The sequence below is a fragment of the Arachis hypogaea genome, chromosome 2 (assembly GCF_003086295.3).
Source record: "Arachis hypogaea cultivar Tifrunner chromosome 2, arahy.Tifrunner.gnm2.J5K5, whole genome shotgun sequence".
Lineage (NCBI taxonomy): Eukaryota > Viridiplantae > Streptophyta > Magnoliopsida > Fabales > Fabaceae > Arachis > Arachis hypogaea.
This window is the reverse complement of record NC_092037.1, coordinates 178853-194091: the sequence shown is the minus strand read 5'-3', so window position 1 is coordinate 194091 and position 15239 is coordinate 178853. Positions and strand designations below refer to the sequence as shown.

At 36.5% G+C, this 15239-nt stretch overlaps 1 protein-coding gene across 1 annotated transcript; it reads right to left on the bottom strand.

The window, feature by feature from the left end:
- Nucleotides 1-1682: 1682 nt before the first annotated feature.
- LOC112708270 (uncharacterized) lies at nucleotides 1683-3388 on the bottom strand. The gene has a single exon (XM_025760457.3). It carries the CDS (start codon nucleotides 2875-2877, stop codon nucleotides 1921-1923), a length of 957 nt encoding a protein of 318 aa, XP_025616242.1. The 5' UTR covers nucleotides 2878-3388; the 3' UTR covers nucleotides 1683-1920.
- Nucleotides 3389-15239: the final 11851 nt, after the last annotated feature.

Here is a 15239-nt window from a genome sequence, read left to right as displayed (position 1 = left end):
CCCTTACTAACTTAAGTATCGGAGTCCCTTGCAGGTACCCCCCACCCTCCGGGGACGTAGGATCAGCACCATCACCAAGTCGGACACAACAGCACTAACCAGCACAGAAGATCTCGTCCGAGATCGACCCACAGTTTCAGGTAACCCTCGGAACACTATCCATGCTGTAATTAAAAAAAAACATATGAAAATCAACAGCATAACACCCACAGTCGTTTGCAGCAAGAGTACATAGGCAGTCTAAAAAAATCAAGTTAAACAAAGTCCTTGGAAGCATAGGTGTTAAAAATTGAAGTTCTAATCACGTAAGTCACCAAAATAAGTCCTAATATAACCAGCTTGCTAGACTCCAATGATTTGCAACATCAAAAATTGCAACCTAAATGATGTAGATCATGTCACATTTTTGCATCCATGTTTTCTTACAAAATTGAACATCCGTAATTTATAGAAATTAAAGGTCAATCAAATGAACTAGAAACAGATAAGAAAAAGAATACTAAAATGGAAAAGCCCAGCTCCATCAAATTTTAAACATGTTTGCTTTAATCCAAGGATCCATGAACCATGTGATATTACTATCCATGCTATAATTAAAAAAAAAACATATGAAAATCAACAACATAACACCCATAGTCATTTACAGTAAGAATATATTGGCAGTTTAAAAAAAATTAAGTTAAATAAAGTCCTTGGAAGCATAGCTGTTAAAAATTGAAGTTCTAATCACGTAAGTCACCAAAAGAAGTCCTAATATAACCAGTTTGCTAGGCTCCAATGATTTGCAACATCAGAAATTGCTACCTAAATGATGTAGATCATGTCTCATTTTTTTATCTATATTTTCTTACAAAATGGATTAACAATGTTGATCTTTTAATAACCATCTAATTTATATAAAAATAAACATACGTCTAAAATAAACAAGATACATTGTTTACCTTGTCCAAATGTTCACTTTTCCCGTTGAACGAATTGCGCACGTTGTCGATCGAATGCGTAGTAATGCCGCCAGTGAAAGAATCTGGCACGAGACAACTCGGTTCAACGGAATTCTTCTCCATTAAATTGGCTATGAGAGGTCACGTACTTATGAAACGGAAACCGCAACTCTCCCGTGTATTACACCAGATCAGTCGTTGACTACGAGGCTGCAATGGTGGAGGACTTGGGCTGCAGGGGCTGCACAGTGCGTTTTCACGGAGACCTGGGACAGGCTGCACGGTGCGCTGGTTGTGGAGTGTGGTGAAAAAAAAAAAGAAACCGCTTGGGGGTCTGACCGGACGTCGGAATAAGGAGAGGCAACATCGGCAGTAAGTGACCGGGGAATAGTGGCTTTGTTATTGGTATAGGTGTAACTATTCCTTATCCAAAAAGATGACTTTTTAAATTTTAATAAATGGTTATTATTCTAATTAAATTAATTACATCATTAAATAAATTTAAGAGTAAATTACATTTGTAACCCCATTATTCATATTGTTCACTAAAATTATTGTTCACCTATACTTTTTCTAATAGTTAATACTAAAGCAATAATCGTCGATTTCGTGTAGTTGAACGGAATGAAAATCGTGTTCCACAGTACTCTCATGGATTCCTCATGGCTAAGGCTCAGGGTAAAAGCAGTTCATTACACTCTTATTTTCCACGTTGGGCTATATGAATGGGATTGCTCAAGCTAAGAAACCAATAATTTAATTCGTTTATTTTGACATTACAATCAAATAGCCTATTCAAAGTTTACAAGCCCATCAACATGCAAACATTCTATAAACGATCTACAGATAAATGAAATAAGAAATATGACCGATATAACAAGAGGGGACTAAGAGAAGAACAAAAACACACAGAAGAGCAGAACAAGAATAACTAACTTATATAAGTTTAATTTTGAAGAAAGATAAATTAAGAATTGTCTCAGGTTTTGCCTTCAACCCTTGCATGAGTGAGTCCAACGCATGCATCAACAAAGTCGTCATTAATGAAATCCGTGGAAAAGACTTGAAGTCTGTCAGCAAAGCCCTCGGCGAAGCACTGAGCGATGAAGAGCCTAGCATAGCCATGAATGCGGCCCGTGACGGGCTTCACACACAAAATGGGGTTATCTGCGACGGGGGTTGCAGTGTTCTCCACCCTGTAGAAGAATTTCCTGGACGAAACGGGCGGCTGCAAGCTGAGATGCTTCAAGTTGCCATCGAACTTGGTGGACGGCAAATCCGTGTTGATCCAATCATCCTTGAGAAAGCCCGCACTCCAGAAGGGGCTTCCCGGCTTGGGCTGAGGCGATTTTCTGGGCTTCCAAACACATATGATCCTCTTTGGCAACAACTCTGCGATGGTCTTCCCGAATACTGAGTCATCCTGGTGGATCAAGAACTCCCCCAGCTGCTCCTCCAGATAATTGTCGAAATCCGGGGGGTCTTCGTGGCCGAACTCCGTTCGAATCTCGAGGATGACGATCTCCGACTGAGTCTCGGACAAGAACTTCTTGACGTTGGCGATGACGACGTCGACGCTGTAAGTGAGGAGGATGCCGTGGCATATGCGGCGGTCCTCCTGGACACGGATGTCGAGGACTCTGGTGCCGCAGAGGAGCTGCTGGTAGATGGAGAGAGACTGGCACTGAGCGAAGGGGCGAGTGACGAGTGGGATGCCAATCTTGTTGGTGGCAGAGTCGTGTGTTCCAGGCCACACGATCTGGTTGATTCGAACTTTCTCTGGGTTCAGCTCTGACATCCAGTTCGTCCTGTCTTTAGGGCGGTACTCACTCCCTGGGTACTCTTCCTCGCTGCTGCTCTTTAGATCTGATAATATTTTCTTCTCAGCCTTTATCGCCTTTCTTCGCTCCAACTGTTTGGACACTTGAGAACCCATCTTCAATCAAGGTCAAAACCCAGCTTAGCTTGTTATTAGTTGTTGTTCCTCATCCTCCCCTTTTATTTATTAATTGAAATTGTAATTAACGATGGAGTTGTGTTTGGTTTTGATATGCCAGCTGATATTATTTTTATTTAATCTTAGTTGAAGGATTTTGGTAGCGCAGTCCACCTCTCATTGGATGTTGTGTGGGGAACCTTCGCTCTCATAATTGGTGGGGAGTCATTATACATGTAGGCTTTTAGTTGGTCCACCTATGTGGCTCTCCAAAGCTTCCTCTCATCATCTCTAATTTGTTTTGTTCTATTTTGTCTTTCATCAATTTCTTGTAGCTACTGATGACTTCAATTTGCTACCATTTACCTCTGTCGTTTACAACCTTCTCCCACATGCATATGGCATATATACAACTCCGATATCAATCTATCAAAGTCGTCGTGGGGCTAGAACTCTCTCTTTTCGTTTTGTGCTATCAAAGTCTATGTGCAATTAATTAATATTTAATAAAACTTCGGAATATCTCCTCTGATCCTCGGCGTGATTTAATAGGGAACACTTTTATATATATATATATATATATATATATATATATATATATACACTACCAGAAACACGGTGATTAGCCACGGAAAAAACCGTGGCTAAAATCAAGAAAAACCGTGGCAATGAAGCGGTAGCAACGAATGGGTATCCGTGGCTAACAAGGGCGACGCATTTTCAGTTAGCCACGGTTTTTGGCCTGTTAGCCACGGTTTTGTGATCCGTGGAGACATTTAAATAGCCACGGTTTTCACTATTTTAGCCACGCTCTAAACCGTGGCTAAATGACAACAATATAATCAACAAGTATAATTTTGTCACAATTTTGTCCGTGGCTAATACTGGTGGGCTGAGTTTTTTTGCCACAATTTTGCCCGTGGCTAATGTTAGTGGGTTATTTAGCCATGGTTTTTTCCGTGGCTAATCATAAAAGATAAATTAAATATATATATATATATATATATATATATATATATATATATATATATAATAAAGATGCTACTTAGTACAAAATTATATCGTATAAAATTAAAAAAAATTAGCCATAACCATATAAGTAGAATTCTTATTAATAAAAATATGAAATTTAAGTAATAATGTTGAAAAGCAAATATCCTGAACTAAATGAGTTTAAACTATTACAAAATCAAGTATCAGAATGCATCATTATTAGATCTCTAACGTCTTCATTGGAGTACCTACAAAAACATTCAAATAAGATTGTGTTATCTCTTAATTCATGAAAAAAAAATGTTCCAAGACATTATTTAAAATAATAGTTTAATGTAAAAAAAAAAAGTAAAAATGCATACCCAATAAAGCTGAGTTTTCATTTTCACAACATAAAACATATCATTAAACTCCTCATCAATCAATATATTATATATTGCTAGACTTATATCCTGCTAAACAATTTTTAATTCAATTGCTTCATGTAAGTAAGTAAGATATTAGATTACAATCAAAATCATTTAGAGACAGAATTTAAAAATAAAAATAGAAATGTATTAGCAATTAACAAGATCAATATTTTAGAGTAGAAAGTTGAACTTACCAGATAAATATCGAGCATATCGAGCATGCGGATCTTCCAGGTAAGTGTCCCTTGTTCCATGGCAACATGCATCCATTACTCTAAGTTACCATTGTTCACATATTCATCCATTAGTAGCTTAAATATTGAAACAAAAACAAATAAAAATGCTATTGATAATACAAAGAAATAGATACTATGTACTCAAGAGTTGTGAGAGCATAGATAATAACTTAAAATGATTTACTTTGCTAAAAATAAATACCTGTTAACTCCCTCTAAGCAGGCACATAAGATGTTTATGTTTAACATGACCTATAGCCTCCACTTCAATTATGAATTCACTTTTCTTATTCTTTATTAAATAATTTCAAATTTCAATCACACAACAACTTCGCTTTAATAATTGAAAGAAAACAGTCTCAACTACTGTCTAGTGTTATAATGAAAGAAAGGTTGAAAGAAGCAAATCAAATAAAGTATCCTTACAATTTTTTAAGAAGTTTTTTTTACTGCCACCTCATTTCTATTGATCAACGTATAGAATGCTTCTTACCATTCTTGGAAATTCCTTCTTCTTCATACATCAAACTAAAATCTCTCTCGTTTGAGATAGTTTGATCTACACTGATTAACATTGTTATGATCACAAAATAACACTCATATAAAAAGAAATATTCACAAAGATTAGGCTCTTAAAAAATTAAGTATATAAAAAATTACATGTTTGAAGAATGGATGCTACCATAGTGATCTAAATGGTGGAACTTCTTCTTATGAAGTGGTTTAGAATATACAAAACTAAATGCATAAAGTTAGACTCAAAAGTAAGAAACACAAGAAATGATAAGAAATGTAAATAATAATTCTTGTTTGCTACCTTGCTATGGCTATGAGCATTACCAAAATAATGTTGATTTTAGGAATTTTAGCATATAAAAGAGAACTAAAGTTAATTAGGAATATAATTAATCACATTAGTACGTACTACTAAGTAGATAATTATATTTATGCATTTAAATTATACTTTATACCAAAAATTCATTCTCTATACCATCAAAAGGATAAATGAATAAAACATGCAAATCCAAGACAATGCACTCATCTCCACCAGCAACAAGAAGAGAAAATTTAAATCGACCAGTATTTTAGAGAGGCAAGATTCAGAGCACTACCTCCAGAGAGAGCGACAGTGAAGGAGGTGCAATGAAGCAACCTAGGGTTCCTTCAAGTCTTCTTCGCGATTTGCCGTAGAATCAGATTCCACCGATTTTGCTTGCTTCTTCGGCGACTCGAACTGACGGTACTCGAACTGCTGCAAATCATGGTCCTTTCTCTTCCACAAAATGTCTAATGCGATCGTACTCATAATTTAAACAGGAACGGATTGAGCATAACGGATTTACTCTGAAAGTTAGTTGCAGGAGCTAAGAAATTACGGATTTGGAGAAACCGAAGAGAATGTTATTAGTGAGAGGGGTTGGTTGCATGTTATCAAACTTGAATCAATTACAGGAGCTAACAAATAGGGAATTTGGAGAAAAAAATAGTGTGAGGAAGTTATCGTAAAAACTGGGTGAGTGGGCTACTAGTTACATTTAACATTACCGCTAAAAATTTCATTTATCTTATTATAAATGTTAATTTGAATTTTGTTTAATGAAGTAACTATCATTTTTAATTTAGAATAAAATTTAATTTTAATAAAAATATTAAATTGTAAATTTTATAACTTTAAATTATATTTTAAAAATTTTACATACAAATTAGAATTTAGAATTTTGACCCGTTGGATTTAAAAAAAATGACATCAATAAAAATTAAAATAAATAAACTTAAAACTTAAAATTTTGATACCTTTGAATTAAAAAAGAATAAAAATGTTGTACATAGTTAAAAAATGAACTTCCATAAAGTTTATTTTATTTTATTTTTTTATTAAATTAATAAAATGTTAATAAATAGATAGAATAATAAAATGTAGTTATAAAACTAATATTCTGAATTTTAAGAGTTAGAACTTTGTTCATTAATATTGCACTAAATTAATAGTGAGTAATTAAATTAGTTATTATTCCAATCAATCATAGTTAATATTTTTTATTTTTTAGAATTAGCTAGAGTTATTTTATTAAAGATAAATATGTACTTTTTTTTGTACTCTTTTGATACTCTTTTTATAATTTTAACATTCATTTTTAATTGAATCATTTTATTTTATTACTAAAGTCTCTAAATTAATGCATAATGTGAAATTGAACACTGAAACTGTATTTGGCCAGAAAGAATACGAATAAAAAAAGTGACAACTAAAAAATATAAATAGTAAAATTGTATGTATATGAATTAGTCTTTTTTTATTATATTACAATATGATTTTTATAAATTAATGAACAACACAACCACACAAAAAAAATTACTTTTAAATCAAGAAAGAAAAATTAAAAAAAAATTCGGAGATATGGCAGAGTATAATTTTTCAGCGGCAGCACTAAAAAGGAAGAAGGGAGAAAAAACTAACAATTGGAGAATTGGAAAAGTCTGCATAAAAATTGAGAAAAAGTATAAACTGAATAAAAATATTTTGAAAGAGATGGAGAAAAACGCCAAATTAAAGACAAAATTTTGAAGTGAAAATCGTTTGAATTCATCACGGTGATCATTAGGTCTGTGGTAAATGAGGAAAGTCATCTCAAGTTAGCCACGAACAAATAAAACCGTCGAAAAAATCCACAAAATTTAGCCACGGAGATACAAGACGTTGCAAGTGATTATCACGATCATATAATTTGCCACTATTTTTTATTCGTGGGTATCTTCTCGTTGGTAATACCCGTATTTCTGGTAGTGATATATATATATATATATATATATATATATATATATATATATATATATATATATATATATATATATCAATTATTAGACGTGAGGCCTGGGTAGTATATATAATATTATTAAGGAAAAAATTACCAAAAATACTTATAAAATTTACGAATCCTGACAAAAGTATTCATGAATTAAGAAAATTAAAGTTGCACTAATGAAAGATGAGTTCTGTACGAGAAAAATATTCAAATTCTAACTTTTTAATAAAATTTTTAAATTATCCCACCCTCAACCTCAACTCACTTTTTTAACTTTTCATAACCCAACCAACACCTTTAAAATCCTTGTCATGGAGTCCGAAACTACTCCTACAACAAACCAAGCTAAAATTGGTGGTGGTGGTAGAGGTGATGGTGGAGGATCATACCTTAACCGGTTTAGTCATAAGTTTACAATTTATACCCAAACCAAATCAATCAAACACCAAAAAATACCCAAAACATAAAAATTTTCAAATTCATTCATCCAAGTATATGCCTCAGGCCCCCTTTTTATTGATTATCACCTTGAAGTAGCAGGAGTTGTTTCTTCTTTTTCACTTTTCTTTTCAATTAACCACGACTCTAAGTGTTTTGTCTCAAGACGACCCTTTAAGTTAGGCTTTTAATTAGCACTCCTAAACCAGTTGGTTTTAGGGTACTAGGTGTTGAAACACCCCTAAAAATTTACTTGCCCAGGTCTATCTTCTTGACATATCTTTACCACAAGTATCTACTAGGATCTTTAATTCTTTTGAGCTAATTGGTGCTTCCTTTCATCCTAGTAGGTGATGCTCAGAGCCTTGGGTCTTTTGTTGCTTACTACTTATTGGTTCTATAGATGTTCAAGGGATATCTTAGCTTTTACTTGTCACTCCCTTTAAGTCTAGTTGCTCATCATGACTCATTTTCTTTCAACTTCATTCAAGGTTCTACACTTAGTTCCTTTATCTCTTGGTTTTGAGTAGTCCCACTTGGTCTTAGTCTCTTTTACTCTTGTTTTTTTTTTGCAACAACTCACCACAGACTCTTATGGAAACAAACTACTCTTTTATTTGATGATCATGAAACTTAAACAACATTGCATTTTCTTTCTTTAATCATAAAGGACTCATAAAAAGACTTCAGGACATGAGGAAATTAAGCATTAAACATAAACTATCTTAACATTGCAACCATCATTAAACATAAGGAAATAAAACATAAGAAAATCAAACAGAAATTCAGAATTTTTTTTAAAACAAAGTGTCAACCATGGAACTCAACAACCTTGAGCAGCTTCAGTTCATTGGCCCTTTTCCTTTGTCCTTCTTCTTAGAGGAGGAGGAGGAGTCATCATCATCCATCTTGGAGGATCCTTTTTGTGCCTTTGTGTCCTTGGACTTCCAAAATCCCAGCCTTCTCATGTACGCCTTTACATTTTCTTTATACTGGTATGCAATTTCATCTTGCCTTGCACTGAGTTCCTCCATTCCTTGCATGAATATTGGGTATCCGGGGTTCAAGGCTGCCACAGCATTACACAAGGGATTCAGTTTCGCTTGCGTGTTGATATCATATTGCCTCCTTGAAATGATTCTAGCATCATAAAGATGCCTAAACTCAGCAAGGTTCCTCTATTGCCATTTGTTTTGCTCCACTATTTTGTTGAGTGCACCTTGCATTTCTCCCCAGTCGAACTGTTCTTGTTGCTCCTTCATATACTCCATACTTCCTTGGAGTTGTTGTATGTCCTTATGTACTTGATCCCATTGTTGTTATTGTTCCTTGAGTTGGTTGACATCCTCTTTCAGGTGGTGAATATCTCCTATCATTTGGTGTATGTCTCCTTGCAATTGCTCCCAGTTAAAACCTTCAGGAAATTGTTGAAATGGTAGTGGTAATGCCAAGTATTATGGTTGATCTTTAGCCTCCTCTTCTTATTGTAGTTGCCCTTGTGGTACATGAGCATGAGCTCTGTGCTCCCTTGCTCTCTGAAAAGGCTTGGCAGCCACCACTTTGGCCATCTTCTTAGCAGTTATAGGCTTTTCTTGTTCCACTAGCACCTCGTCAATGATCTTCTTAACCCCTGCCTCATCACATAGCCTTTGAATGATGCTGGAGGATGCCAACCTTGAGCTATCCTTGGTACTTTTCAGTACCCTATTGATGTTGTTGGCAATTAATTTCCCAACATTGACATTTTCTCCCTTCATTATGCTGTATATGAGCACAGCTCTCTCCTTATTGATGTTGTTGGCAATTAATTTCCCAACATTGACATTTTCTCCCTTTATTATGCTATATATGAGCACAGCTCTCTCCTTAGTCACCTCTGAAGTGTTGGATGTGGGATTGAGAGACCTTCTCACAAAATCCAGCCACCCACTAGCTTGGGGGCATAAGTCTCTTCTTCTAAGTTAGTTGGGTCTCCATCTTTGTTATTGATCCACTGCACCCTTTCTTCACAGCTCCGGGTGGAGTTTGTTTGCTTCACCATTAACATCCTATCTATGTTGGAGGGGCTATAGTCAATAGCTTTCCCCCTCACATAGCTAAGATATCCATAAGGTTGCCTAGGTTAAGGCACTGCATTGGCACAGAATTCTCTAACCAAGCTCTCCACCACCTTATTTGGTGGGTTGCATAAGAGTGCCCATCCTCTGTTATTGATTTCCCTATTAATCTCAGGATGTTTATTCCTACCAAGTTGGAAGCCAACCTCCGGAATGACATGCCTCTCACTCACCCAACCATAGAATTGGTTTTGGTTGAATGATGAGAGGAACTTGTACTCATTGAAACTTGAACTTGAGGATCCGGAAGTTGGTTCCTTGGTCTTTCTCTTCTTTGATGATGAGGCTCTTGGTGGTGCCATTGGGTGAGAAAAAAAGTTTGAAAGGTTGTAGAAAATAGTAGGAGAGGTAAAAAACGGAGAGAAAAGCAAGGGTTTGCTCCACAACACCAAACTTAGGACTTGATTGTCCCTAATCAAGTAGAAGAAAAGAAGAAGTAAGGGAACAAAAAGAGAAGAAAGTACAGAGGTTTCGAGTGTGAAGTTGGGTTTGGAGTGTGGAGGAAAGTGGAAGGTTGAGTGGTTTTTATAAGAGAAGGAGTAGTCTGGAGGGAAGGTGGGGAGGGAAAACAATTAATTGTTTTCCCACTTGGGAGTGGCGCCTAGTATGGGGTGAGGCGCCAGTCCTTTCCTTTTTACTTTACTCAGATGTTGAGTTCCAAAGTGCAAGTACACTTTGACTCCTTGATTGATGAGCTATCAATCATGTGGGTCCCGCCTCTTATGAAATTGAAAACCGACAACCCCATCAGTAATGACAAAAAAATCCTTCACATTCCCTATATTATGAGTCATTTAAATTGCCATTGATGAGTGTCCTTTGGGACACCAAACTTAATTTCCTTGCATCTAGTGAAATGGTTTCATCATTGGAATTTAATGTGTTCATAAGGGTGAAATAAATTCAATCTTTCACATTCCTTCCGAACACATTAAAATGGCATTGTATGCTTTACCAATTTACTAAGTGCATTCAACTAAGACCATGTTGGGCTTGCTTGTGTGAACTTCATATGGTGGTGGCCACACCAAACTTAATTTCTGGGCTTACTTTCAATATTAACTCATTCAAAGGGTTGTAAGCCTAAATTAAGTGGATTAGTGGCCATACCAAACTTAGCTCTTTAGCTAGTTCTCAGCCCATTCAACCAACTTCAATTGAGTGATTATGCAACCTTACACTCCCAGTAAATAAAAGAGAATAAACTAAAGAACTATCAACTAAGAGACTAAAATTAAACTACCTATCTTAATAGTCATAGACTACAAAAAAAAAATAAGATTTTAAAAAGGATACAGAGTGTTGGGGTGCCTCCCAACTAGTGCTTCTTTATCGTCACTAGCTTGATGTTCCTCTTTCTTTAGTTGAGATTGTAGCTCACTCTCTGCTCATCCAGTAAGTCTCCCAAGTAATGCTTGAGTCTCTGGCCATTTACAGTGAAGGTTCTCCGTGTTTTGTCCTCCATGAGCTCTACATGACCATAGGGAGACACCTTGAGGATGGTGAAAGGTCCATACCATCTTGACTTAAGTTTTCCTAGGAAGAACTTGAGCCTTGAATTGTATAGCAGCACCTTTTGACCTTCTACAAACTCTCTTCTTTCTATCTTTTGGTCATGCCATTTCTTAGCTTTCTCCTTATAGATTTTGGCATTCTCATATGCTTGAGATCTGAGTTCTTCTAATTCTTGCAGTTGCAAGATCTTTTTCTCCCCAGCAGCATTACTATCAAAATTCAGCAGCTTGAGTGCCCAAAAGACTTTGTGTTCAAGTTCAAGGGGTATGTGACATGCCTTCCCATACACCAGCTGATATGGGGTCATCCCAATTGGTGTTTTAAAGGTTGTCCTATATGCCCAAAGAGCATCGTCCAGCCTCTTTGACCAGTCCTTTCTTGAAGCTCCCACAGTCGTTTCTAGAATTCTTTTTAACTCTCTGTTGGATAGCTCTGTCTACCCACTTGTTTGAGGGTGATAAGGTGTTGCAACCTTATGTTTCACTCCATGTCCCATGAGGAGGGCTTCTAATGGTCTGTTGCAGAAATGGCTTCCTCCATCACTAATAAGGGCTCTGGGGACTCTAAATCGGCTGAAGATATTTCTTCTAAGAAAGTTCATGACTATCTTATTATCATTTGTTGGGGTTGAAATCTCCTCCACCCACTTAGATACATAGTCCACTGCCACTAGAATGTACTTGTTTGAGTATAAAGTGGGGAGGGGACCCATGAAGTCAATCCCCCCATACATCAAACAACTCAAGTTCTAGGATAAACTGCTGTGGCATCTCATTTTTCTTTGATAGATTGCTAGCTCTTTGGCATTCATTGCACCTTGATACTAATTCATTTTCATCTTTGAATATTATTGGCCAAAAGAACCCACATTGCAGCACCTTGGCTGCAGTTCTTTCTCCAGTAAAATGGCCTCTATATGCGAATCCATGGCATTGCCACAACACTTCTTGCCCTTTCTCTTGTGAAATACACCTCCTCAAGATTCTATCAACACCCTTTTTAAACAAGTAGGGCTCATCCCAGATGTAGTGTTTAGCATCATTGAGTAGCTTCCTCCTTATGTACTTATTGATGTTGGTGGGCAACTCCCCAATAGCCTTGAAGTTGGCTATATCAGCAAACCAAGGGCTTTCCTGAATCATCATCAACTGCTCATCAGGGAAGCTTTCATTCACTTCAAATTATTGTGCTTCATCCTCTTCATGTGGGATTCTTGATAGGTGGTCAGCCACCTTGTTCTCTGCTCCACTTCTATCTTTTATCTCTATGTTGAACTCTTGAAGTAACAAGACCCATCTTATCAACCTAGGCTTGGATTCTTCCTTGGTCAGCAAATATTTGAGGGCTGCATGATCAATGAAAACAGTAACTTTAGAGCCAATAAGATATGATCTTAATTTATCAAATACAAAGACTATGGCAAGAAGTTCCTTCTCTGTAGTTGTGCAATTTCTTTGATTCTCATTGAGTATTTTGCTAGCATAGTAAATAACATGCACCAGCTTATCTCTCCTCTATCCTAAAACAGTACCAACAGCAAAATTTGATGCATCACACATCAACTCAAAAGGTAAATCCCAGCAGGGTGGTGCTATGATAGGTGCAGAAGAAAGTCTATTTTTAAGCTCATCAAAGGCTAGCATGCAGTCTCTATCAAAGATAAAAGGTACATCAGAGACAAGCAAGTTACTTAAAGGTTTAGCAATTTTTGAAAAATCTCTAATGAACCTTCTATAAAAGCCAGCATGTCCTAGAAAACTTCTAATTGCTTTGACATTGCAAGGTGAGGGTAGCTTTTCAACCACCTCCACCTTAGCCTTGTTCACCTCTATGCCTCTTTCTGAGATCTTATGACCACGAACCACCCCCTCTGTAACCATAAAGTGGCACTTCTCCTAATTCAAAATGAGGTTGGTTTCTTGGCATCTCTTTAGCACCAAGGCCAAGTGGTGTAAGCATTTAGAATATGAATCACCAAATACAGAAAAGTCATCCATAAACACTTTAATGAATCTTTCAATCATATCTGAAAATATGGAGAGCATGCACCTTTCGAATGTTGCAGGTGCATTGCACAATCCAAAGGGCTTTCTCCTATAAGCAAAGACACCATAGGGACAAGTAAATGAACTTTTCTCCGGGTCCTTGGGGTCTACAACTATTTGGTTGTAACAAGAATAGCCATCCAAGAAGCAATAATATTCATGTCCCACAAGTCTTTCTAGCATCTGGTCCATGAAAAGTAGTGGGAAGTGATCCTTCCTGGTAGCTTCATTAAGCTTCCTATAATCAATGCACATGCGCCAGTGATGAGCGGATAATTTATACGCTTTTTGGCATTGTTTTTAGGTAGTTTTTAGTAGGATCTAGCTACTTTTAGGGATGTTTTCATTAGTTTTTATGCAAAATTCACATTTCTGGACTTTACTATGAGTTTGTGTGTTTTTCTGTGATTTCAGGTATTTTCTGGCTGAAATTGAGGGACCTGAGCAAAAGTCTAATAGGAAGCTGACAAAGGACTGCTAATGCTGTTGGATTCTGACCTCCCTGCACTCGAAATGGATTTTCTGGAGCTACAGAACTCCAAATGGCGCGCTCTCAATAACGTTGGAAAGTAGACATTCAGAGCTTTCCAAAAATATATAATGGTCCATACTTTGTTCGAGTTTAGACGATGCAAACTGGCGTTCAACGCCAGTTCCATGCTGCATTCTGGAGTAAAACGCCAGAAACACGTCACAAACCAGAGTTAAACGCCAAAAACACGTTATAACTTGGAGTTTAACTCCAAGAGAAGCCTCTACACGTGTAAAGCTCATGCTCAGCCCAAGCACCCACCAAAGTGGGCCCTAGAAGTGGATTTCTGCTCTTAGACTCATTTCTCTAAACCCTAGTAGCTAGTCTAATATAAATAGGACTTTTTACAATTGTATTTTCATCTTCGGACGTCTAGTCTTTGATCATTCGGTCTTTTGATCACTCATGGGGCTGGCCATTCGGCCATGCCTAGACCACCACTTATGTATTTTCAACGGTGGAGTTTCTACACACCATAGATTAAGGTGTGGAGCTCTGCTGTACCTCAAGTTTTAATGCAAAGTACTACTATTTTCTATTCAATTCATGCTTATTCTTATTCTAAGATATTCGCTGCCCTTCAACCTGATGGATGTGATAATCCGTGACACTCATCATCATCCGTCCTTATGAACGCTGATGTGCGGAAAATGATCTGACACAAAACTCACCGGCAAGTGCACCGGATCGCATCAAGTAATAAAACTCACGGGAGTGAGGTCGATCCCACAGGGATTGAAGGATTGAGCAATTTTAGCTTAGTGGTTGATTTAGTCAAGCAAACAAGAGTTGAGTTGTGTGATTTGTGATTGACAGAAGCTAAATTGCATGAAATGTAATTGGGAAAGGGTAAATTGCAGTAAATTAAAGAGAACAGAAAATAAAAGTGCTGAATCTTAAAGAACAAGAAATTAAATGGCAGAAACTTAGAAGGAAAGAAATGTAAATTACAGAATTTTAGAGTGCAAGAAATGTAAATGGCTTGAATTGTAAATGGGTCAGGGATGTGGGATTACAGAAATTAAACAAGAGAAAAGTAAATTGCAACAAGTAGGAAAGTAAAAGATGAATTTAATTACAGCAGGTCTCAAACAGAAAATGTAAATTAGCTTGAAGAAGCATTCAACAGAAGAATTAAAAGGAAATTTCAGATCTCAGGGGTCAAGAGACTAGAAAACCAAGTCTTGATCTTACTACCTTCCTTGATCTAATTCAGAAAACAACTGAAGATAAATTAAAGATCAAACAGAAGAAGAAGCAAATCCAAATTCA

Excerpts from the sequence above, each read along its gene's own strand:
- LOC112708270 (XM_025760457.3), bottom strand. The coding sequence starts at position 2,877 with ATGGGTTCTCAAGTGTCCAAACAGTTGGAGCGAAGAAAGGCGATAAAG.